At 38.6% G+C, this 26,884-nt stretch overlaps 1 protein-coding gene across 3 annotated transcripts in view; it reads left to right on the top strand.

Annotated features, from left to right (window-relative positions):
* Positions 1–18,099, top strand: part of IPO8 (importin 8) — a 58,588-nt gene extending 40,489 nt beyond the window's left edge. For 2 of the 3 annotated variants that reach the window (XM_014868772.3, XM_070495136.1), the window contains exons 20-25: positions 2,034–2,129; positions 8,030–8,250; positions 10,242–10,447; positions 12,462–12,665; positions 14,809–14,925; positions 16,135–18,099. In XM_014868772.3, the coding sequence (XP_014724258.1) occupies positions 2,034–2,129; positions 8,030–8,250; positions 10,242–10,447; positions 12,462–12,665; positions 14,809–14,925; positions 16,135–16,232 (942 nt within the window). In that variant the 3' untranslated portion in view covers positions 16,233–18,099. The remainder of the gene's footprint in view (positions 1–2,033; positions 2,130–8,029; positions 8,251–10,241; positions 10,448–12,461; positions 12,666–14,808; positions 14,926–16,134) is intronic. The other variant, XR_001402505.3, reaches the window with a different exon arrangement.
* The last annotated feature ends 8,785 nt before the right edge of the window (positions 18,100–26,884 follow it).

Genomic DNA, 26,884 nt, shown 5'->3' with positions numbered 1-26,884 from the left:
TCTTCAGTTTTTTAATAAGTTGTAGAGACAGCTGCTAGTGAGGGAAAGGGGAAGAGAAAGCAACAAGTAGAAAACATAGTCCTACACAGTCCCGTCGGTAATTCGCAGCTGCTCTCTGTTATAGCAGATACAGAAAAGTGATATTCATAATGATGTCTTTATACTTATCAAGTAGTTAAAATATATTTTCTGTTCTTGGTTTTAATAATAGCTATTGCTTATTGAACTCTTACTGTATACCAGGTATTTCCTAAGCACTTTATACATATTAACATTTAACCTTCACAACATTATGAGGAAGGTATCACCTTTTTGTCAAAGAGGAAACTGAGGCACAGTTTCTTGCATTGTGCATGAGGTTTAATAAAGTATCCTAAGTCATGTAGCTGTTGTGTGTTGGAGCCGATTTGAACCCAGGGAGACTGGCTCCAGAGCTCATTTTTTTAATTATGGAAATATCTTTTGTTTCTTCTCCTTTTGGGGGCGAAAAGCCCCCAAACCAGCAAACAAAACAAGTAAATGCAATTTTGAGAAAACAGAGTGATTTTTTTTTTCTTTCTGTATCATACATTCCCACAACGTAAGTATATTATTATAGTCCCTTTACAGATGGTGAGAGTAAGACATAGAGGTTAAGTAGCTTTTCTAAAAACACAGCTAATACGTGGCAGAGCTGGGATTTGAACCAAAGCATTCTGGTTCCAGAGCCCATTCACATTTAGAATATAGATCTAGATACCCTGCCCTGGAGGTAGAATTTTAATTTATGAATACAGGGTTGATTCTTGGCTTTGCCACCTACCTGCTTAAGATTCAGCTCACTGATCCATCTGTTTTCCAGCTTTCAAAATTTTGTAGCTATCTCTTTTTTCCTTTTCTCTGTCTTTGTGGATATATGCTTCTATCATTTAATGGCCTTTTGGGAAGGAATAAAATTAAATGGGAATGTTCAACCTGTCATCTTTATCTGGAATTTCTTTTTTATTCAGTTTTCTTCAACTGTATTTGTTTAGGAAATTATCCCATTCATCTAAAGTTTTCAAATACATAAGGAATATGGTATTCTCCATACTATTCTCTTATTTTTAATCTCTTTAGCTGTATTTATGTCTCTTTCATTCCTAATATGTGTTAATTTTGCTTTCTTTGCTTTTAAAAATAATTTTGACAAAAGTTGTCAACTTCATGAAGTCTTTTTTCAATGAATCTTCTTTTGGTTTGTGTTCCTTCTTTTTGTCTGTATTTTAAATTTCTGTCTCACTTTTATTCTTTGTCTTGTCTGTTCTTTTTTTATGTCTGGTGTTTGAATTCTTATTAATGTTTCCATATTTCTTAATTTCTAATATAAGCTGCCTCTACTCTACGAATCTCTCTTCTGGGAGCCTTATTACAAGGCAACCATATTCTAAATTTTATGTATGACCATGTGCATTGGAGAATTGTTTATAATAGTGAAAATACAAAATTGACAATAGGGGAAGAGTCTGGTAAACTTTGTTGTATTCATCTACTGCAGTCCTGTATGGTCCTAAATGGTTATATTTAGGAAAATGGAAAATATTTTTAATTATAAAATCCATGGGGGGAAATTAAAAGGTGTGCAATATTAAATTGTGGCTATTATGAAAAAAATGGATGCATATAGACAGGAATTAAAAAGGAACAGAAAAATACAGGATTTGTTTCATAGTCTAAAGAGATTATTTTTTTCTTTTGATTCCATTTTATTGTTTTCTTATTTTGTCGCCTTTAAAGGGAAGTTTTGTTTATATAGACAGTTAACTCATATAGCCTTATTTATTAATCCAAAGTTAAATAAGTGAATTATTACTGCTTATGAGGAATCAGGGTAGATAAAGAAAACAGATGGACTTTATTTTTAGCTTCCTTCTTTGGGTTGGCAAGGTAAACTTATAAAGCAAGCAAAGCTGTGATTCCAGTGGCTGAATTTTTATGGGCTATTTGCTTCATGTGGACTTGATTAAATTCTATGCAAATCCATTCACTGCTGAGCTCCATTGTAATTACTGTAGGTACTATGTGGAGATGCCGGAGAAGATGCAGAGTGTCATGCAGCCAAACTTCTTGAAGTCATCATTCTTCAGTGCAAAGGAAGGGGAATTGATCAGGTAATAATTGTATGGAAAGCATCATACTTGATGTTTACATTTAAAAGTTACGTACTTGATTGACATTTTGGTTATATTATGATGGAAAATTAAAGAGGTAGCCTACAGTTTATGCTTGCTGGTGCAAATCCTGCTTAAATGACCAAGAAAAATACTTACACAGTTTGGAAATTGTGCCTTGTGTTCTAGCTGAGAAAGAGATACATAGAAAAATATGTAATATAGTCATGCACCACAAAATGATGTTTCGGTCAATGACAGACCAGATATATAATGGTGGTCCCATAAGATTAGTACCATATAGCCTAGGTGTGTGATAGACTATAACATCTAGGTTTGTGTAAGTACACTCTATGATGTTCGCATGACAATGAAATTGCCTAACGATGCATTTCTCAGAAAGTAGCCCTGTCGTTAAGTGACACATGACTATAATTTAAGGGGCTATCAAGCAAATCTCAAAGAAGATAAATGTGTAAATTCTACTCAGTTGGATTCCCAGAGATTTGCATTTTGACTTTGTTTTTGTGTATGCTGTTGAAATATTCCTAGAAGCTTTTTTAACCAGAAATGAAGATACTGTGCAAAAAAGAAAAAAAAGCTGCTTTTTACCAGTTTAAAAAATATTATAAATTTTCAATAAGATGAATTCAATTTTTGATACAGTTGTGGTGTGATATTCAGTTACTGAGAAAAAAGTGTTGAATCATTCAAATAAAACTATGGAGTTGTCTCTTTTTTATTTCAGTTCTGTAATTTTGCTCCATGTACTTTTTTATAACAGCTTTATTGAGAAATAATACACATACTATATAATTCACCCATTTAGAGTGTATATTTCAGAGGTTTTTAATATATTCACAGAATTAAGCAACTATTACCACAGTCAATTTTAGAACATTTCATCACTACCCCTCAGAAAAGTCTGTACTCATTAGTAATCACTCATTTCCCTTTAACGTGTCCCCAGCCCTGGGCAACCACTATTCTATTTTCTTTATAGATTTCCTATTCTAGACATTTTATATAAATGGAATCATATGTTGTCTTTGTGAATGGCTTCTCTCACTTAGCATAATTTTTTTAAAATTTAAGTACAGTTGACGTACAATATTGTATTAGTTTCAGGTGTACAGCATAGTGATTCGACATTTATATACATTACAAAGTGGTCACCCTTATAAGACTAGTAACCATCTGTCATCATACAAAGTTATTACAACATTGTTGACTATATTCCCTATGCTGTACATTACATCCTCATGGCTTATTTGTTTATTTATTTATTTTTATTGAGGTCATATTTGTTTATAACATTGTGTAATTTCAGGTGTACATTATTATATATCAGTTTCTGTATAGACTGCCTTGTGCTCACCAGCAGTAGTCTAGTTTTTATCTGTCACCATACATGTGTGCCTCTTTAGTCCTTTCACCTACCCCCACCCCCTTCCCCTCTGGTAACCGCTAATCTTTTCTCTTTATCCATGTGTTTGTTTATCTTCCACATATGAGTGAAATCATATGATGTTTGTCTGTCTCTGTCTGGCTTATTTTGCTTAGCATAATACCCTCAAGGTCCATGTTGTAGCAAATGGGATGATTTTGTCTTTTTTTATAGCCGAGTAGTAATCCATTATATATAGATATTTCTCATCATCTTTATCCATTCATCAGTTAATGGGCACTTGGCCTGCTTCGATGTCTTGGTTATTGTGATTAATGCTGCAATGAACATAGGGGTGCATAGACCTCTTTGTATTGTTGATTTTATATTCTTTGGATAAATACCCAGTAGTGGGATAGCTGGGTCCTACGGTATTTCTGTTTTTAATTTTTTGAGAAATCTCCATACTGTTTTCCATAGTGGCTGCACCAGTTTGCATTTTCCCCAGCAGTGTTGAGGGTTCCCTTTTCTCCACGTCATCTCCAACATTTGTTCTTTTTTGTCTTTGTAATTATAGCCACTCTGATGGGCATGAGGTGATGTCTCATTGTAGTTTTGATTTGGAGTCAATCCTCTCAAACCCTGCCACTGCTTTATCAACTAAGTTTATGTAATATTCTAAATCCTTTGTTGTCATTTCAACAATCTGCACAGTATTGGCATCAGGTAGATTCCATCTCAAGAAACCTCTTTCTTTGACATCCATAATAAGCAACTCCACATTTGTTCAAATTTTATCATGAGATCGCAACAATTCAGTCACATCTTCAGACTCCACTTCTAATTCTAGTTCTCTTGCTATTTCCACCACATCTACAATGACTTCCTCCACTGAAGTTTTGAACCCCTCAAAGTCATCCATGAGGGTTGGAATCAACTTCTTCCAAACTCCTGTTAATGTTGATATTTTGACCTCTTCCCATGTATCCAGAATGTTCTCAATGGCATCTAGAGTGGTGAATCCTTTCCAGAATGTTTTCAATTTACTTTGCCCAGATCCGTCAGAGGAATCACTATCTATGGCGGCTATAGCCTAATGAACCCTATTTCTTAAATAATAAGGCTTGAAAGTTGAAATTAGTCCTTGATCCATGGGCTGCAGAATGGTGTTGTGTTAGCAGGCATGAAAACAACATTAATCTCGTTGCACATCTCCATCAGAGCTCTTGGGTGACCAGGTGCATTGTCAGTGAGCAGTAATATTTTGAAAAGGAATCTTTTCTGAGCAGTAGGTGTCAACAGTGGGCTTAAAATATTCAGTAAAATATATTATAAACATGTGCTGTCATCTAGGCTTTGATGTTCCATTTATAGAGTGCAGGTGGAGTAGATTTAGCATAATTCTTAAGGGCCCCTGGATTTTCAGAATGGTAAGTGAGCATTGGTTTCAACTTAAGGTCACCAGCTACATTAGCCCTTAACAAGAGAGTCAGTCTGTTCTTTGAAGCTTTGAAGCCAGGCATGACATGTCTTCTCCTCTCTGTCTATGAAAGTCCTAGAAGGCATCTTCTTCCAATATCAGGCTGTTTCATCTACATTGAAAATCTGCCGTTTAGTGTGGCCCCCTTCACTAGCTATCTTAGTTAGATCTTCTGGATAACTTGCTGCAGCTTCTACATTAGCATTTGCTGCTTCACCTTGCACTTTAATGTTTAGAGATGGCTTTGTTCCATAAACCTCATGAACAAACCTCTGCTAGCTTCAAACTTGTCTTCTGCAGCTTCCTCACCTCTCTCAGCCTTCACACAATTGAAGAGAGTTGGGCCTTGCTCTTAATTAGGCTTTGGCTTAGGGTTGGCTGGTTTGATCTTCTATCCAGACTGCTGAAACTTTCTCCACATCAGCAATAAAGCTGTTTCACTTTTTTATCATTCATGTGTTCACTGGAGTAGCACTTTTAATTTCCTTCAAGAACTTTCCCTCTGCGTTCACAATTTGGCTAACTGTTTGGTGCAAGAGGCCTTTGCTTTTGACCTGTCTCGGCTTTTGCCGTGCCTTCCTCACTAATCTTACTCATTTCTAGCTTTTGATTTAAAGTGAGAGACATACAACTCTTCCTTTCACTTGAACACTGAGAGGCCGTTGTAGGGTTGTTAATTGGCCTAATTTCAATATTGTGTCTCAGGGGAGAGGGAGGCCCGAGGAGAGAGAGAGAGGCAGGGAACGTCCATCGGGTGGAGCAGTCAGAACACACACAACACACAGGATTAAGTTTGCAGTCTTACATGGGCATGGTTCATGGTGCCCCAAAAGAATTAGAATAGTAACATCAGAGATCACTGATCACAGATCACCATAACAAATATAATAATAATGAAATGTTTGAAATATTACGAGAATTACCAAAGTGTAACACAGAGACATGAAGCGAGCAGATGCTGTTGGAAAAATGGCACGGATAGACTTGTTCAACGCAGCGTGCCACAAATTTTCAATCTGTAAAAAATGCAGTATCTGTGAAGTGCAATAAAGCAAAAGACAATAAAATGAGATGTGCTTGCATATTCAGGGAAGCCTAGCTTCCATCCCTGTCCCCTCTACCCTTACTCTCTTTCCCCATTTCACACACTCCACCCCGTTTTTCTTTCATCCTTTCATTTTAAAAAGTAAGCAAATGGATATATTCATTCTCTCCTCACCGTCTTTAACAGTAGCATACTATACATATTTTTTTCCATCTTGCCTACTTCACTTAATAATATATCCTACAGATCGCTCCATAGTAGTATATAGAGATATTCTGCATATTATTCCTCATAATTGATTTTCTTTTAATATAATATAAAGGGATAATTTTAGTTTTACTAGTTTTAAACCTTAAAGTTTCTTCGTATTCTTAATGGCTTTGCATGTAATAGGAAATATTTGTTAAAATGAAACTTTATTATTAAAACATCTCAAAAAGAGCTTTTCAACGTTAGTTTACATTTTCTTGTGGCTTCATTGATTCACAATAACTATTTGACTATTGTAATAATTTTAATGTAGCCCATATCCTGTATATGTTGTGCATCAAATCAGAACACTGAAGGCTCTATATCAGAATATGAGAAGAAATCAATAGAGTTAATCAAACTAGTCGTCTCTTTATAAAATCTCAATCTTAAAAGTAGCACATGTAGTCATGTACTTTGGTTTTATATATTATCCTAAATGAGGCTAGTATTCTGCTGATCTGAATGTACTTATAGTTGGCCTACTAAAGAAAGCATATAAATTTAACTCAGATTTCTACATGAAACTTTAGTTATTTTTTTAACAAACTTTATTTTTTAGAGCGATTTTAGGTTCACAGCAGAATTGAGCAGAAGATACAGAGATTTCCCATATACCCCTCGTCCTCATACATACATAGCCTCCCCAATTGTCAGCATCTCCACAGGTGGTATACTGGTTACAAATGATAGACCTACGCTGACGCATCGTTGTCATCCAGAGCCCATGGTTTACGCTAGGGTTCACTCTTAGTGTTGTTCATTTTATGGGTTTGGACAAACATATAATGATGTGCATCCATTATTATAGTAACATGCAAAGGATTTTCACTGCCCTGCAGATCCTCTGTGCTCTGCCTACTCATCCCATCCTCCCCTGAAACCTTGATTTTTAAAGTTTAATTTTAAAATGAGTTTATAGTAAGACCTCAGAATTTTATTTTACACAAATCATTTCAGCTCATCGCTTTCACTTAATTTTATTTTAATATGTGAAGTCCACCATTTTTTCTTCATCCTTTACTTATACCAATAGGAATTTTCTTTTCTTAAAGTTTTCATGTTAGTTTCAGGTGTACAATATAGTGATTCGATATTTGTATATATTGTGAAATGATCAAGACAATTAAGTCTAGTCAACATCCATCACCATACATAGTTACAAAAATTTTTTTCTCGTGATGAGAACTTTTAATAGCTACTCTCTTAGCAGCTTTCAAATATACAATACAGTATTATTAATTGTATTCACCATGCTGTACATTACGTCCCCATGACCTATTTATTTAGGAGTTTTCTTTCTCAAGAGAAATTCTGATCACATGATGCTTATTCTCAGTTTCATTCATTTATTTCCAACTTGATTTATCAAAGTAAAATTCCGTAATTGTCATTTTACCTTAAATGTGGAAGTGACTGAGTCTACATATGGATTATTCCCATCATTTGAGTGTGGACTCATGTAGGACAATCTTGAGCTAACTGTGATCTGCACTCAAAGGCGAGGGGACTTCCTGGCCCTGCTCTGGGACCTCTTTTTGGCCATTTAGTCTGTCTGGCTTTTTATGAGAATATAAAGTTGGTTAATAAATCTAAAAATGATTTAAATAAGCAAAAGTTTTATTGTCATTAAGAGGATCTTCTTTACTGATAACACTCTTTACCAACATTCTGCTTCTTACAAAAGTTACTTGGTTTCTCTGTGTATGGTTGATTCTCTTTTTCTTTTTTTCCTCTAGTGCATTCCACTCTTTGTTCAACTTGTTTTGGAGAGATTAACCCGAGGGGTCAAAACGAGTGAGCTCCGTACTATGTGTCTTCAGGTTGCAATTGCTGCCTTGTACTACAACCCTGATTTGCTGCTACATACTTTAGAACGAATTCAGTTGCCTCATAACCCTGGACCTGTAACTGTACAGTTTATAAATCAGTGGATGAATGATACAGATTGTTTTCTTGGGTATGTGTCTTTGGATTTTACATTTCTGTTTCTGGAAAGTTGACTTTGTAATATGTACGTGTAATAGCATATAGAAAGATAATTTTCATATCTTAAGAATTTTTTTTAGTGTATTGTTAACATAATATTTAATTTTTAGAGAATTAAGAATGTGTTGCAGCAGCATAATCTCATGGAAAGAATGCAGGCTCTGAAAATTAGGTATAGCCCTTCCCCACTTGTTTTTGACTTACGTGCGTTGTTCTAGCTCTAGGCAATAAGAATTAAGTGTCCATCCAGGTTCCATGACTACTAAGTGTCTTTGGGTAAACACATTCTAAATGGAGGCAGGTTTCTAAGGAAAGTAGCAGTCTAATAAAGATATAATGTCCTGTCCCAGGATGTTGAACTCTTTGCAGATCACAAGGGGGCCTGTTCTCAAATGTAAGGTCAGAAGGATGGTTAGTTGTGGCCGAGATCCTGCCTTGGAGGAGAGTTTAGCCTTGTGTGAAGCACCTGTCCTAGTTTTCAAATGTAGGAAAAATGAGACCCCAAGTACTATGTAAGCCCACTTCCAGTGGCCCAACACATATTAATGACCATGTTATACTAGAATTTCACCTAGATTGCTGATTAATTTGTTTAAAACATTAGAAATAACTAGTGTTCTTCTTGAGTTTTGTAAGATATCATTTAGAAAAATTTGCTGAGGGGAACAGACTTGCTTCCAGCAGGAGGAGTAGTTAGCCCACTGCTAAGTGGTGGGGCGATGGTGGCGGCCTGAATTAGGACGGTAGAATAGGAATGGGGAACATCTTCACAAGCTGCTTTGTGTATTCGAATTTGTCTGCTTGTAAGAGACTGGGATTTGTCCCTGATTTAGGTTTCTTGTTAAAGCCTTAAAGGGAAGAACATACTTGAGAAAGAAATTATGCTTAAAGTACTCTCTGACAAAGATTTAGGGCGTAGAGATTTGGTCGTTCACAGTTAAGCAGTTGGTACACTTATCTCTTTATTACCATCTATAAGCAGTTTTCCAAAAAACAGAAAGGCTATCTCAGCTATTGCACAGACTGGGCGCGCTGGGATGGTGTTTCCTTGGGTTCTTTAGAGCCCCACTTGATAATCATCTTTCCTGCTGTGATTGCCTTGACACCCAGTGTGCCCTACTAGTTTGGGGCTACATGGGTGAGAAAGCTCTCAGGTCAAGTACAGCTTCTGTTATAGTATACCGCTTTGGCATTAGTAACTTGAATGAATCACCAGTGCAAATAACGAAGAATAACAGAAGCTTCTAATACATTCATCATTGGGTTTGTTGTATATTACTCTCATTTTAAACGAATTGAACCACTGCCAATGAATTTTTTGTTCGTGCTTGCAATTTTGAAAGTGTTATATACCAATATAGTAGTCTTTTCATTCTTAATATTTTTAGTTTTAAAGAACTTAGAAGAAACATTTAGTAGAAAAATGTGTGTAACGTGTAATCGTCAAACTATTTTCTTCAAAATTAAATTCTCCTCATCCTGTAATATAGCAGAGGACCTTTAATAGATTTACTTATAGTCACTAAGTTCAGTCTATTAGATGCTGAGCTTTTGAAATAGCTTTTGGTACCCGGGGTTAGTGTACAATTTATGTGCCAAGAAACTTGTAGAACAATCTCAGAAATTCTTCCTTTCTCCATTGGATAGGAATTTTATGCTGTCAAATACAGATATTCCTGCTTTAATAAAACTTGTTATGCCAAGGCCCAGATATAACATTTCTATGAATCATAAATTGATATTACAGCAGGATTCACCATGTTCATTGCAGACTCCCGTGGGTCTTTGATGATAATTATTGGTTGACAAAACTTGATTTACTAGTAGAAAATGAGGGATACCTCTGTATAATTCCAGTGAATGAACCTTAGAGTACACCTTAGACATTCCTTTTGAAATGAGGACATTCAGAACTTGTCCTCGTTTCTCATGTGCGCGTTTTTTTTCCTTTGTAATTTGTAGGCATCATGACCGGAAGATGTGTATAATAGGAATGAGTATCCTTTTGGAATTACAAAATCGACCTCCTGCAGTAGATGCTGTGGTGGGACAGATTGTGCCCTCAATTCTTTTCCTTTTCCTTGGCCTAAAGCAGGTCTGTGCTACTAGACAACTAGTAAACCGGGAAGATCGCTCAAAAGCAGAGAAAGCTGATATGGAAGAAAACGGTAAAGTCTTCTAACTGCAATGAATGCTAGAATTGATTTTGATTCGAGCATGCATTTTCTTTGAATTTTAGTCTATTTGGAGTCATTAAACAGATTTATATTCTTTGGCCTGTTGCACATTTAAGAAATATTTTGGGTTTGGTTGACTTAATTATATCGTGCTTTGTCAATTTAGATTTGTTCACATTTGACACATAAATGATTTATTATTGAGCCTAACGGATGTTGTTACACCCTGGGAAATTTATAACAGAATCAAATGGTCTTGACAGTAAGTTAGCAATGCAGTATTTCATTTTCTTGTTTGTGCCACTAGTCTCAATGAAGGCAGCAGCCGTGAATTCAAGGAATCGTTAGATCCAGAGCAGAAGGTCAGTGCAGCAGATTAGTAGAGAGTGCCTGATTTTTTTTAGTGGTTCTTAGGTGACTCCTCAGAAAAATTATAATTGGGATATATTTATGGTTTACATATTAATAAATTTAGAATAAAGGGCATAAATGAAGGTGATTTGCTTAATCAGGAGTCAGAATAAGATTGTTAGAGTCAAGAATATTAGATCTTTATTTTATTTAATGATATTGTGAAACTACTTGCTAGGGCCCAGGAAGTAACATTATCTAACTCTAAAAAGGAACTTTTCCTCTTCTGGTTAAAAACAGATATTTCTTTGAGAAAAATCAGAACTTTTCCTGGAAAACATACAGCTCTATTTTTGATGCTAAATTCTATGATTTCAGCAAGTGTAGATTTAAAACATTTTGCATTTAACTGGCATCATCCCAGTTTGTTCAAATATAGGGTATCTGTCCCCTGCCCCACCCCCAACACAAAGCACTTCTAATTTGTTTGTTTTTCTGAATTCTATGTAGGTCTTTTTGTAGTAATGCTTCTTTACTAGATTTTTTTTTTGCTAAGTATATGCCAACAATTGTAGAATTCTTTTTTTCAGTATGTTACAATATTCTCTTTCTAATTTCTTGCTTTGCTCACTATTGGTTTACAACTAATATGACTTGAGGGAAATTTTCTAGTAATATTCTAGATTTCCTTGTTGAATTTTCTGCTGAAGTATGAGAATGATTAGCTAGCAAAGGGATTTCTTGCCGTCTCTGTAATTATACCTTCGCCGTATATATGTGTATGTGTTGTGTATCTATCTATCTATCTATCTATCTATCTATCTATCTATCTATCTATCTATTTTTTTTTCCATGTGTGTGGTCAAAACTATGGTTTCTTGCCTTATCCCTAAAACTACCTTGCAGATTAATCCAGGTGCTTCAGTATGATGTGTGTTATAGAACTAGTTTTAGATTAATATTGACTGGTTTGGGTTTACTCCAGGTTTTTCCTCTTAGGTTGCTTTTGTTCTGCGTGTACTATCTTCCAGTTATTTACAATATTGGGCTAACTGCTTGGAACAGACTGACACTGAAAACAGAAACAGAATCCATAGTGATGTACAATTCAGCTGACGACTTTTCAACCCCTATGTAGCTAACTGTTTTCCCTTTACATTTCGATATTTTTCTGTTTCTATGATCAGAAATGACCTCCTCATTTGAGTGCTTCTGAGCAGTTCATAATCAGCTTAGTTAATTGTTAAGGGACCCACATTCTCAGTGGGAGGTCATTGTTATTTAAAACTCATGCACAGACTGCACAATCATTTTGTCTTCTTTTTTAACAAAAAGGTTAATTTGGGAATCTGTCGTTAAATAGTGTTTTTATATTAATGAATATGAGGCAGCCTTTGCAAAACAATTGTAATGTCCAGCTGGACCACAGATTTAGGAGTATTTGGAAATTGTTTTTAGTGAGGAGGATAAAATCATTTCCAATTTAACAAACTACAGTAAAGATAGGGTTTATTTTTATAATTTTATGTAAAATTATGTAGTAGTTTTCCCATTTCTAGAATGTCATTTTATAATTTTTGTTTTTTTTATGGAATAATTTTTAATTTTGTCCTTATGTGTTTTGATTCCTTTTCAATAAATAATGGATCCACAGAGGAGATTTCGAGTGATGAAGAGGAGACGAATGTAACTGCTCAAGCAATGCAGTCAAATAACGGAAGAGGTGAAGACGAGGAGGAAGACGACGATGACTGGGATGAGGAAGTATTGGAAGAAACTGCCCTGGAGGGATTCAGCACTCCACTTGACCTTGACAACAGTGTGGATGAATATCAATTTTTTACCCAAGCTCTGCTGAGTATGTTTTTACTCCCTGAATCTTCAGATTTTTTCTCTAAACTCATTCTTCATTTCCTTGTGTTAGAAGTTTTGAGATCTGCCCACAGTTGTTTTAGATTCCTTTAAAAAGTTATATTTAGTTTTATTATAGAAATCCCCAAGCATACGCAAGATGAGAGAGAATAGCATAACGAAACACCTACCACCCTGTCCTAGCAATCTTTATCGTCGTGAAGTGGCAGTGTGACGCTGCAGGTTATCCTCACAAAAGTAGTAGTGTCTGCATATATTACTCACCCTCTGGGTGTAAATGGGCAAGCATTTTTACACTTTACAGAAAAGAATGGAGTATCTCACAAAGAATGTTGCGTAAAGATTGTGACCATAGACTTCTTAGCAGTTCACAGTCCGCTCGGGAGGGAACAGAGAGTCCAGCTGCCAGAAGAGAGTAACTTTTTACTACATATCAATTTACCAACTTTCTACAGCAAAGAACACTATAAATACAGTTAAAGGACTCATGCAAGATTGAGAGAAACTATTTGTCACATACATATCATAGGCTTAAGATCCACAGTTTACAAAGGCCTTCTACAAGTGAATAAGATCAATAATCCAGTATAAAATTGAGAGATGTAAATGGAAAATTTACAGAGTTAGAAGTAAATAATAAACCAATGAAAATATTTAGAAAATTGTTATAAAGAAATTATACTAAAAGAAATCCCACTACTATAGATCATTTGTTTTATAGTAACATAGTATTTCTATGGTAATATCATACTTTAACTTGTTTCTACTGATGAACATATAAAAGTATTTTCAGTTTTTTTGCTGTTACAAGCAATTAAAGTGAACATCCTTGTGTAGAAAATATTGTTACTAACAAGGCAATGCTAGTGTAATAGATGGGCATTATTTAGTATTATTACAAATATGAAGATAAAACCACCTCTATGTTTTATTGAAATTTAGTGGGAACTAGAGATAGAGAGCACAGGAAATGCTATTCCAAAGCATGGGGAAAATAAGACCATAAGTGTGGAGATGAGAATATGGAGGGTACGCTCTAAGGCAGTTGCTTCCAGACCTGGGTGTGCATCATAATCAGGAAGGAAGCTTTTAGGTCTTGGGTGGCGTCTCAGGATATGAATTTTGAAAGTGCTTCTCAAGTGATAGGCAAACAGCTTTGGATCATTGTGTAGGGACCACTGCTTAAAGTCTCTGTGAAGTAATAAAATGGGACCGAATTGTACCAACCTTGAATTCTGGACTGAGGTGGTCTTTATCTAATTGCCCATCTGCGTGTTGTTTAATGGTTTTCTGTAAAGAGGTGACCTCAGGGATGTGGTAGTTTTCTTCAGGGGATTTATTGGATGACAATGTGCAAAAAGAACTGAAGGGGACTCAAATCTGGAACCAAGCGTTAGGAGATTACTTTATTAATTTAGGAGTAGTAGGACCCTGGAGTGGGAGGATGGCATTTGATGGAAAGAAGCGTATCGGTGAAAGACTTCAGGAAAGCAGCAGAGAATTGGATGTGGAGAGGGCACGGTTAAAGATGTTAGTGGTTGACTAGGAGACTAATAGAACTAGTAATGGAGATGGGGAAACGTAGAGGGCTTTGGAGGTAAAGTGTTGAATTTGATTTTAGTTGTGCTGAGTTTCAGGTGAGCTGTCCAAGTGGAAAAGTCCAGGAGGCTTAGGGAACAGTTTTGGCTAAAGATACAAATTTGTGCTCTTGGTGTAGGAGCAATACTGAAGCTGTAGGTAGGATGAGAATTCCAGAGAAAAATGGTACCAAGTTGAGTATAGGTGTTTGGCAAAATCTAGATTTTAGGGAGCATTCATAGTTAGTAAAACCCCAAGAAGAAGAGGAGACGGTGAAGGAAGCAGAAAACTAGGCAAAGCAGAGATTTGCAGCGTCCGGACCTTCCTCATAGCCCGCATAGCTGGGCCCTAAAGTGAGTACTCAGGCATAATCCTTTGTTGGAGTAAGTTTCAGCACCTTGTGTTTGTCATAGTACTGTACTCTTGGTCTCTTACTGCCTGCGATCATTTCATTGTAATTTGATCGTGTTACTATTATTCTCTGAAATGATAATTGTCACCGGACTCCCTTATCTTTTCCTCCTTCCCCTACTGCCCCCAAAATGCAACAGCTGTGCAGAATCGGGATGCTGCCTGGTACCAGCTGCTGATGGCACCGCTCAGTGAGGATCAGAGGAGGGCGCTGCAGGAGGTGTACACACTGGCGGAGCACCGGAGGACGGTGGCAGGTCAGCCAGCGTGATTTCCAGATTGGAGTGCATGTGACAGAGTGCCAGCAGTCTTATTTTATGCACCTGGTGGCACCAAAATAACTTTTTAAAGTTGTTAGAGGCCAGTCTTTCAAGATAATAAGAAATTATCAGTAGTACATGATCTTCTTTTTAATCATTCTTGGTATCTTAGCTCTGCAAAACACCATGCCTTAATATGTGTCTTTTAGTGGTGGTGTTATTCACATCCTTATCCTATTTTGGAGCTAAAGGTAAGATGTGAGGGGTGGATGAGTCTTGCCGAGGGAGAGTTAGTCAGTGGGATCACCTACCTAAACGTCTTAACCACAGATGGACCAAAGGCCCTTTGTGAGTTCTAGCGAGGAGCTTGTATTCCTGGAGATGAGATACCCTCCATTTCTATTTCTTGGACTTTACATGTTGGTGATTCTTTTTGATTTTCAGTTTTTAAGCTGGAGAAATTATTATTTCTTTTGGTGAGGAAAGTTGGTCCTGAGCTAACATCTGTTGCCAGTCTTCCTCTTCTTCTTTTTTGTTTTTGCTTGAGGAAGATTGACTCTGAGCTAACATCTCTGTCAGTCTTCCTCTGTTTTGTATGTGGGACGCCTGCCACAGCATGGCTTGAAGAGTGGTGTGTAGGTTCACATCCGGGATCTGAACCCACGAACCCTCGGCCGCTGAAGCGGAGCATGCAAACTTTACTTCACCACCAGGCTGGCCCCCTGGAGAAATTATTTATGCAGACATTATTATGGTCACTCCTGGAAAATCAATGGAAAGGATTTTGTAATTACAAAAATATTTCAGTGGGAAATCATGGAATAGAAATGTAGAGTTTAGAACCCGGGTTCTTCTGCATAGACATAGATTTTCAGTCCTGTACAGATTCTGTATCAGCCCTCCTAATGTGAGAGGTCTGGGCGTCCTTTCAGCAGCAGACTGTGGAGCAGGTGGAACTCAACTTTGAGCCTTGTTTTCAATTTACTCGTTTTTAGGAAATGGTTTTTCCGTGAGGGTAAACATAACTGCTTCCTGACGTGGGTCTGTTAAAGGCTGGTGCTCCGTTGGGCAGAGTAATTAATCTCACGAGTCCCATTCCCTCACAGTGCTAAGTCTAAAGAATCGGGTTCCTTTAAAGTTATTTCCAACCTTGTCACCTTAAATCCTCTCCTGTCCTTTCTTCCCCTTTCTCTTGGCAAATGCCAGAGGCAAAGAAGAAGATCGAGCAACAGGGAGGCTTCACGTTTGAAAACAAAGGCGTCCTCTCGGCATTTAACCTCGGGACTGTGCCCGGCAGCAACTGAAGGCAGGACCTCAGCCGACCACATGTCAGCGCCACATCTGCTTCACCAGGGGAAGGTGAGGGGCGCGGGGAGGGGGGCGGCTGCTCCTGCTGTGCCAGTCACCGCCTGGCACTCTCCCCTTCCCCTTTGACCTTTCTCACCCTGAAATATATATATTTTAAGCAGCTACTGTAATGTATGAAATTAAAGAAAAGCAAAATCATTGGACTGAAAAGGACAAACCGTATGCTCCAAAGGATGAACGACCAAGGTGGTTTTAGAGAATCGGATTGAATTGCACGTCTCAGGTTTTTGCCATGCAGAATCAATGGATTTATGCGGATAACAGTGCCTTCTGTTGTACATGAATTATCTGAAAAATTTTTTTGGAGTGCATTGCAATTTTTTTTAAAGCATAAAACATATTTCTAGATATAATGTAAACCTCGGCTATATGTTGACTTATTCTGCATTTTACTATGTGAATTTACTGTTAGGCAGTTAGCTACAAGTCACTCTGGTTTCAAAAACGTCACTGCTCCCCTCGCTCACCCTGCTGCTGGGGACTTTCTTCAGGGGTTGTGAAACATGCACTGGCTCTGGTTTTTAATAAGATGTTCTGTGGCTTTCCTAAGAAGTGTCTTATTCCCTCTTCCATCGTGTTTTTCAGCCCCTTCTGAAAGGGGTGATATTTCTTCTCGAGTCAGCAAATATGAGTGTCAATTTCATTCATAACCTGATAAGTTCAAGACTCAAAAATTTCTTGGCAGCAAGTGGCAGGGACTCTTTAGTCACTGGAATTAACAATAAGTCCAAGTATATTCTGAACCTTGTACTTAATTATGCTATTAATTGGTAATTGTACTAAAGCACACTGAACTTCTAAGAGAAAAGTGCTGCATAAGCACGCTGTCTTTCTCCATGGGGGCTTAAGTTTTCAGTAACTTATCATTCCAGCTGTGTTGGACCTGGGTCCAAAACATTCTGTAACAATATTTTTATCTAGGAGAAAGACCCACATAAATCTAATTTCCTGCTTTCTCACACATCCGAATTTTCTCCTACCTGATTTGTTCTAATCTTTATGATGGCTCAGTTTGGCTTATCTTTCTCAAGGGTTGGGGATACTGGTCAGCTGCGCTCTCAGATGGTAATGGTATAAGATAGCCTCTAGGGAATACTGCAGACGGAGGTTACAGCTGTTTTTCTGAGCTGATTTGAGACCAGCACGGATATGATAGTGTTTTCATTCAGTAAAGTGAAAGTGTATTTTCAGAACTTAATATGTTACTGGATGTGACACAGTTTTCCATTTTTGCGAAATGTCTGCAGCTTATGTTTCTCATCAGTGACTGGAGGAATTTTCTCCAGGTGCTTCCTATGTTACCATCCCATGTTAATATTAACTCTTTTTAGGATTTTAGGTTAAAGTAGTTTTTACCGAAGTAGCCTAAGAAGCCATGAGTTTTGGAGTTAAAGGATCCCCTGCTTTCCTCTGCCCTTCTCCTCCCAAGGCATCGATGCTGAATGTGCCAACTGGTGGCTAGAAAAGAAAGACGGCATTTGGAGAAATTTTAGATATCTTAAGCTTTGAAACTCTTCTCATGCTCCCCATATCCCAAATGGTTTGATTTTAACATAAATAATATGCCTTCACACTGGATTGTAAAAGGCATGTAATTTTATTTTTGTGATGTATTGTCTTCTGCAATATTAAAGGGAAAGAAGTGTTCATCTGTATCATCCTATCTTGTTTTTGAAGCCAGGGTAGTTGTATAATTTTGTTACCAGCAGTGCTAACCTGAATGTGATCTGGTTACCTTGGAAATGCAGGAACTTACATGAATGTACTGTAAAATAAAATGCGGAGTGATTCCCAGATTCTGAACTCTTCTGTGTGAAATGTTTTCTGGAATGCTGAGGTGCTTTAGACATGTGATAAAAACGCATCAGTATGTTTTGCTGACTTCTGGGGACCTGAGCAAGGTGGCCGTTGGTCTGGGAGGGTAACAAGGGCCCATCAGGAACAGCTGGAGAGTGGGGAGTGGTCGGGAGCTAGAGCCCATCTCATCAACCAGGGCGTCCACGTGAGAACGACAGAAGCTCTGAAAAAGCAAAGGGTGTTCAACCACGTCAGGACCTTGAAAGGAAGGGAAAAAGTGCCCCAAATGGAGGTGTTTTCTGATGGGCTGCCATCAAACTAGGAGTGGTCAAAATGATAAATGTTGGCCTTCTTGTTCTCAATTACTCACTTAGCATGACAGTAGGCTTCTTCTCCCCACCTCTAATTTATGTTAAGACCACCCTGAGCCAGTAAATTGTTAATCAGTGAAAATTCTTAAGGCAGAAAACAATCATTTTAAATTCTGTCATTTAAGTGATATAATGAATTACAGTCCAGCTTTCTGTTCAGCAAGGGAGATTGGAAACTGTGATAAGTCCGTGGAAGAAATCAAAAGGAAAACCTGGCCATGGGATCAGAGACCACCAGAGTGTGTTTGTGTGCGTGTGGGTGTGCATGCGCATTTCATCTGTAAAAAGAAAGTCATTCCAGATGAACCTTCAATGGTAATCCTTCCTGTCCTCGTTTCCCTCTGTCCATTGAGGTCAGTGTACAAGTGCTGACTGGGCGAGTTGGAAGCTTTTTGGGCAGTCTGCTAGTAAGGCCACAAAACCAATGGACAAAGGGTTGGACCATGCTTTAGGAAGAAGCACAGACACGAGGGCAGCTGTGGCTGATCCTACAGCTAGGAGAGAGGCGTGTATGCAACAGAAGGTGAGTGGGGATTAGCAGGACAGTCTGGGGCAGGTAGCAGTGCTGGCAGAGGGAGGCGAGCGCTGTGTTGTGGGGAAGAGGGAGCGCAAGGCTCTGCCATCGAGTGGGGAGGTGAGTGAGTGCACATGCTCCCTGCAGGGCATCTGAGAGGAAGTTCACCTCGGAGATCACCCAACTTGAAAAAGAGATTTCACAAGTAGATGGGTGCCCCTTGAGAGCTAGTAATTGGAAACTTCCCAAAGGATTTGGAATGTGCAGGGAGCGAAGAGCAACTCAGGCAGGAATGACCGCATGCACACTTTCCCAGAGGACCTCGTTGGGCATGAAGAGAAAACCTGGCAGGGAGGATGAGAACTACACAACAAGGCCTCATGGGCACCTTTCAGTATGGCCCGAGTCCCAACGCACAGCTCTTCTTTAGAGTGACCCACCATTCCTGCTGCCCAGCTAGTGAGGACAGTCCCTTCATTGCTCCTCCTTTGCATCGTTCTCTGCTGGGAACTTCTGCAGCTTGACCCTCACCCCTGATGTTTGCCAGACAGTCTGACTCTACTGGTCTCTATCTCCTTAAGCACATCAACGAATTCGAATTCCTTCCAAGTGGGTAACCTCTGGCCTTCGAGTGAGTTCTTCCTCTTCTTTTTCACAGCACTTGTGTTTGTTTCATTTTGCCTTGAATTGCTCATGCCACTGATGATAAGTTCAAGGGTGGGGACTGTACTTTACACAGTATTTTGTACACATTTTGTCTTCTTTATATACCTTGCATCTGGTGACCAAGCATGGTTAATATGAACAGATGAATGAGCGGATATTTGAGGTTCTGCCAGCGAGCTTGGAGGCATCTTAGAGGCATCTCAGAGACCACAAATAAGATCTCAGAGACAGGTAGGTTCCTGTGGAGGCACCTGGCTTTGAGAAGGAGAAAACAACTTTGCAGCAGCAGCAGCTGGATGGCAGAGGTAAGATGTCTGTGGATCCTGTGGTCTCCACTGACTTCCTGTTTCTAAATCCAGTGCACAGGGTTTATGTGCAGCAACATTCAAGGCCCCCCATTTTTTTTTTTTTTTTTACTTTTTCTCTTCTTTCCCCCTCCCCTTTACCTGATAAATTCCTCTCCACCTTCTCTTTGGAACATAAATAGCCTTTCTGCTCATAGGACCCCTATGTCAACTTTGAATCATGTATCCCACTTACAATCAAGTAATTGTGCGATATAAGCTTCCTGAGAGCCACAGTTGTGTTCTACTTACTACTGAAACCCAGCACCGTGCTTTGCCTATGGTGGTTTTATCATTGATAGCCCACATGTTCCAAAATCCTCCAAAGGAAGGTAACAGCTAGAAGGGAGAGGTCAGTGTGATTTAAAATATCCTGCTTAAAATTGAGTTATTTACCCAATTGCAGTCAAGGAAATATCTAAAGAAGGTCAATAATTTGGTTTCCCCTTTCATCTAGTGATATTTACATATTTGCTCAACATTTATTTGGTGGAGTCAGAGAAACTTATTACTAAGATGTGTATACTTCTATTTTCAAAATAAGAAATTTATTGTATGCATTTATTACACAGTTTTCCAAACCAGATAACCCAATATTGGTCATTTCCAACAAGCAGAACTACAAGTTCAACTTCATAATCTGTAGCTGCCTGCAGTTGCTAATGTCAAACCACAGTCAGGTGGGTGATGTCAAGATGGGTGGCATTTTCACATAAAGTAAATTGTTCCACATCGGTAGATACCAGCAAGAAGTGTTTGTTTCTTCACGAAGGTGTTGTCGACTTTAGTGGGAACAAGACCAATTTTCATTTCACTAGTTAAACGAGAAGGTCTATCTGGAAACCTTCATTCCTTGGCGCCATCTTTCCAATGGATTCCAGTGAGCTGTCAGCACTCCTTACAGTCGTGCTCCATCCAGGCTACTCCCCAGCTGACTAGTCCCTTAATGGGGTTGTGGTTGGGCAGTTTGGCCAAGACAGAAACGATAAGCAGATTGTTTACTCTCTCACTGTGCCTACATCTGACTGGCTTTCAGCCTCTTCTTTCAACCCAGGTTTAAAGAACATGGTATAACCTAAACCAGCTGCAACTGCCAGGTGATGCTCTTTCCCTTCCCGCTCTTTTATAGCCTATGATGTATGTTAATCCTCACCAGTGGTTGTCCTTTGGTTGGCTGCTATATTACAGGCTGTGGTAAGCAGAATGATGGCCCCCCCCACCTCCAAGATGTATACATTCAAATCCCCAGAACTTGTGAATATGTAGCCTTACATGGCAAAGAGGAATTAAGGTTTCAGATAGAGTTCAGTCTGATGATCAGCTGACTGTAAGATAGGGAGTGTATACAGGTGTGCCCAGTATAATCACAACGTTTCCTAAAGGTGGAAGAGGGAGGCAGGAGAGAGGATGCGAGTGATGAGATGTGAGAAGGACTGAACCGGTCATCACCGGTTCATTTGAAGGTGGAGGAAAAGGGCCAAGAGGCGATGAAAGCAGGTGGCCTCTAGGAGCTGGAAAATTCAAGGAAACGGATTCTTTCCTAGAGACTCCAGGAAGGAACACAGCCCTGCCAACCCCTTGATTTTAGCCCAAATGAGACCCATCTGAGACTTCTGACCTCCAGAACCGTAAGATAATAAATCTGTGTGTTTTAAGCCACTAATTTGGTAGTCATTTGTTACAGCAGCAATAGAAGACTGATACACAGACCCCAGTGGGGGTAGGTGTGAAAGTCTCAACTTTGAAGACCAAAGTATTGATTAATATTTTGGGCTGCATATTTTTAATTTCTAAATCAAGATCATGTTTTGCAGTATAAAGTGATTGTTGGGCCTCTTATTACCTAAGAGTGATCAGAAAATCATTGAGCCTGCTGGGTGTTTTCATCTAAAAACAGGGAAAACTTTTTGCCAGTGGATAAAATTTAAGGAGCAAGTAGAAGGTAAAAATAAATGCGCATTTTGATTATATCCCATAGGTTGTGATTGTTTAATAGACCCCTTATAATAGTACAGTACCTAAACTAATGTCAAATATTATCTTTTAAATTTAATATATTCACTCAGCAAATATCTCTTGGTTTCTCACATTTTTCGGAGCCTCGTTTGTGAGCTTTCCTTCCATTTCTTTGAGAAACTAAGATTTTTTTCCATTAAATTCCTTCCCTACTTAAGTTAGCAAGTGCTGGTTGCTGTGGCTCACAACTAAGAAGGCTAACTGATGTAGGGGAGAAACTAGGACTTTGCGTCTAGAGTCGTCTGACTCCAGATGGATTATTTTTCTCTGCTTGTGGTAGCCAGCCTCCAAGATGGCCGCCAGTGAGCCTTGGGTTGTTCCAGCTCACATTGTTCTGTTGCTGGTCTGTGAGATCAATCGCATACAGGAGAATTTATTATGGCATGTCACTTTCAAGATTAGGTTGTAAAAAATTGTGACTTACTTCTTAGGTGTGTTCTCTCTCCCTCACCCACTCGACATTTGCTCTGGTGGAAGCCATGTCACGAGCAGCACCATGCAGAGGCTCACATGGTGAGGAACTTGAAGCCTCCTGCCCGTAGACCCACAAGTGAATTAGGAAGTAGACACTTCAAGCCTTGTCAAGTCTTCAGAGACTGCAGGCCTGGCTGCCAGCTTGACTCAACCTCGTGAGGGACGTTGAGTCATCATCATCCAACTAAGCCATTCCTGGATTCCTGACTCAGAAACTGAGATAATAAATGATTGTTGTTTCTAGCTGCTAAGTTTGGTGACAATTTGTTATGCTGCTATAGATAACTAATATATTGTTCATTAAAACTCTGTTTCACTTTGCAGTATGAATAAAGAGAACACATCCTGAATTACTAGGAAAACAATCAGATAGTACCAATATGAAGACCTGGAGGGGGAATGCTGGCCTCTGATATGAACCAGAACTAAATAATCCCCAAGATTCCTCCCCACCCCAATATTCTAAATAGGTTCAAGCTGAAGAGTAAATATGAGAACTGAATTTTCCTGAGGAAGTCAATTGTCTACTTTCAAACTAAGCTATATCTAAAAACAGGTACGACAAAATCTGTAGCTTAGATTTGGTTTGCATCTTGTTTACAGATGTTAGGCATTCGTTCTTAGGGACTATCATTTATTTTTATTTAGCTTTGCTTTTTTCTTAAAGATTGGCACCTGAGCTAACATCTGTTGCCAATCTATTCTTTTCCTTCTCCCCAAAGCCCCGCAGTGCATAGTTGTATATTCTAGTTGTAGGTCCTTCCAGCTCTATGTGCGATGCCGCCTCAGCATGGCTTGATGAGTGGTGCTCAGTCTGCACCCAGGATCCAAACTGGCAAAACCCTGGGCCACCCAAGCGGAGCATGTGAACTTAACCACTCGGCCATGGGGCCAGCCCCATAGTTAGCTTTGTTTTTTAGTATGCAAAACTTTCTACAAATAAAAAATCATCATCTAATTTATAGGCTATATTTTTATGGGCATAAAACACCATTTGCAACCACGGCCGAATTAATTTTTCACATATTCAGGCTTTATCTTGAGTTACACTGATACAGTGGACCAGCTGTACTAACTCATGCAATTGAGATGGTTCTTCAATAGATTGGTTTAATGTGCATGACGAACTCGCATGGCTGTGAAGCTATTTCTTGGTCTCTTTCAAAAGTATTCACAACCCTGGACATGCCTCTCTGCCCTTGGGCTCTATTTTCACCATCTCTTGTTTATATTCAACTTGGAAAGCTGATTTTCAGAGAGATCTGAGTTTAGAATTGACTGGGGGGTTTAAACGTAGAATAGGATTGCTTGTGTAATACAATAACACAGACATTTGCCTCCCTAGGTCTTTTGTTCAGTTGTCACTTGGTGATGGTTATTTGGTGACACTGTTAATTTTATTCTGCTCTGCAGAGAACTGCTAAATTAGAGTAATGGATTATGCTGTCAATCGGGTTTGACAGACCCGCTATGAGATTTTGTAATGGAATGAAATCAAAATGGTCCAGTTGTACTAACTGTGAGTATACCTTAACAATTGAGGAGCAATGTTTTTGAAATGCTGTAAAGTGTATTTCTTTATGGTGGATCTATTCTCCCACCACATGCTTTTATAAGATTGTAAATGTGATCTTCCGGGTAATTTTTAATTTATGACACTTTCAAAGCAAATTTTAAGTATGGAGTTTGAAATCATTTGATTATTTATATAATCTATATACATACACACACTATATACATATATATATACACGCACGTGTAAAGCACACAGTGGGAAAATAGATCTCTGTTTCTATAGATAGATAGGATATTCTTCCTATCGATCTATTTATCTATCATCTATTTATCTATCTATTACCTATCTATCATCTATTGAGAGTTTTAAGGAAATTTAATGGAGTGTGTCAGGGAGGAAAAACTTCCTCCATCCTTTTATGTTCAGTAACTGGAGCTTTGAGAATTTAACAGAAGACACGTTAACAGGAGAAAATATACTCAATTTTTATAAACGTGCATGGGAATTCACAGAAAAGAAGTAAAACTCAAAGAAATGGTTAGACTTAGGGGCTTATATACCATTTTAACAAAAGGAAGTGGGTTTGGCCTTCAAGGGATGAGAAATCATTGGGGAGTGACTAGGAAACACATGGGGAGCTAATGGAAGACGAGGGTTATTTTAGTAAGGTCTGTTTATGCAAACTCGGCGTTGTCTCTCTGGGGATGAGTTGCTCTTCCCCTTCTAGGGGCGGGAGGGGGCACACCTTCACAAACGGAAATTTTTGCTCAGCTTTCAGGTAGACAAGGGGAGGGCAGAGAACTCTTCCTGCATGTGTTGATTCTCAATTGCCTTCTGCTCAAAGTAATCCTTATACCTAAGTGGTATATTCTGGAGTGGCATATCTTGATCACCTTCAAGTGAATGCACCTTTGTATAACTCTGCTCTTTTGAGAGCTGTAGAAAGGTACAGAAGTCACAAGCAATAGAGAAAGAAACTTCATCTATTAAGGAAGAATTTCTAAAAGTCAACAAATAACAATATGGAAGTGAGCTGGACCATGGCCAGCTTCTGCCTTTGCCCATGCACACTGGACAAGCGGGGGAGGGCCGTCAGCCAGTCACCTTCGCCGGGGGGCCACCTTCATTTTCTGTTGCCAATATCAGGCAGAAGAAGGCTGACTTTCTTTGTCCCCAGAAGTTTGAAAACTATTTTTGCCCACACAAATTTCTTGAAACTCTGTAAAACATTCCAGAGTTCTTAACTCTTAGTGTGTCCTTTCTTGCCTTTATAAAGAGCACTTATGGGCCAACGTGCGTTTAAAGGTCATTGGCGCCATTTTTGGTAACTTTTGTGCTTCACCCTCATTTATTTTCCCTTTGACTTCTCACTTTTCTTTAGATTCCTCTTCATCTCACTCTCCTCTTATCTCAAAATTTAGTTTGTATTAGAAACCTACCAAGTATATGTGCCCGACTCACTAACTACCTTTTAGAGTTTTAGAAAGGAGATGTTTCTGGTTCACTCTGAATATTTTGATCATTAGATATATAGAAAGAGAAGATGGAGAGAGAAGGGTAGACATGAAAACAAAGTGGAGAGTTGTATAAACCGTGTTGCCGTCGTTTGGAGAACTAGGAACAAAATTAAATCCTTCCAGTGAAAAATTCACCTGAGCTACACAGTTCCTAGGGCTCTGAAATCAGGGCATGTCATATGTTGTGTGTGTGTCTATAGGGTCGGGGTGGGGGTGGGGGTGGTGGAACTGATACCGGAAATGCCGAGGGGAAGCATGTTGAAGATATGCGCATCTTCCTCTGTACCTCTCTCCACCCACCCCTGCCCCAAGGTGTGCTTTGTGCTGGGTGCACAGTAGATGTAAGTTATTATTGTCAGTGTTTATTATTTTCTTACTGTTGATTCCTTGCAGCTTTTTCTCAGTAACTGTAGAACGTAACTAATAAGAGATCATTCCTACAACACTGAAGGCAAAAAATGAAGTTGACTTAATCATCTTATACTAGAGTTCTCCAGAGAAACAGAACCAATAGGAGATACATAGAGAGAGAGAGAGAGAGAGAAAGGGAGGGAAAGGCATTACAAGGAATTGGCTTTTGCTCACGTGATTCCGAAATTTGTCACATGATCTGCTATCTGAAAGCCAGAGACCCAGGAGATGGTGTTAGTTCCAGTCGGAGTGCAGGAGAAGACCAATGTCCCAGCTCAAAATTGGGCAGAGTGAATGAATTCTCCCTTCCTCCACCTTTTTGTTCTTTTTAGGCCCTCAAGGGTTTGGATGATGCCACTTACACATGGGAGGGCAATTTGCTTTACTCTGTCTAGAGGTTCAAACACTAATTTCATCCAGAAACACCCTCACAGACACACCAAGAAATACCATTTAGTCAAATATCTGGGCACCTCATGGACCTGTCAAGTTGCCATCTAAAATTAACCATCACTCATCTGTTCATTAATGCATCTCACTGTTAGGAACTTAAATGAAGTGGAGAGAAAAAGTATGGAAGGAGTTTGTCCATGATGAGCATGCTAGGAGAACTCCTGCAGGATGACTTGAATTTTTAAAAATTTAATGTTTTAGACATAAAAAAGTATTACAAGGATTTCTTCCTTTGGAAGCTAAAAGCTGCTGTCAACTAGATAGCAGTTTAAGAAAACAATGTGAATATACCAATTATTTGGTTATCTTATTTTTTTGTTTCCAAAATTGCAGGTGATCTTTATGGCCTGAGACTCTTAGAAAACAGCCAATTTCTGTTTTGATTTTTATCAAAATCAAAATCAAAGGAGGAAAGATAAATGATGGTTTTTCTCTCTTTTTTTTGGTGAGGAAGATTTGCCCTGAGCTAAATCTATTGCCAATCTTCTTCTTCCTTTTTTTTCTTAAGG

The sequence above is a fragment of the Equus asinus genome, chromosome 22 (genome assembly GCF_041296235.1).
Source record: "Equus asinus isolate D_3611 breed Donkey chromosome 22, EquAss-T2T_v2, whole genome shotgun sequence".
NCBI lineage: Eukaryota > Metazoa > Chordata > Mammalia > Perissodactyla > Equidae > Equus > Equus asinus.
Note: the sequence above shows the minus strand (reverse complement) of the source record. Positions and strands in the feature narration are given on the sequence as shown.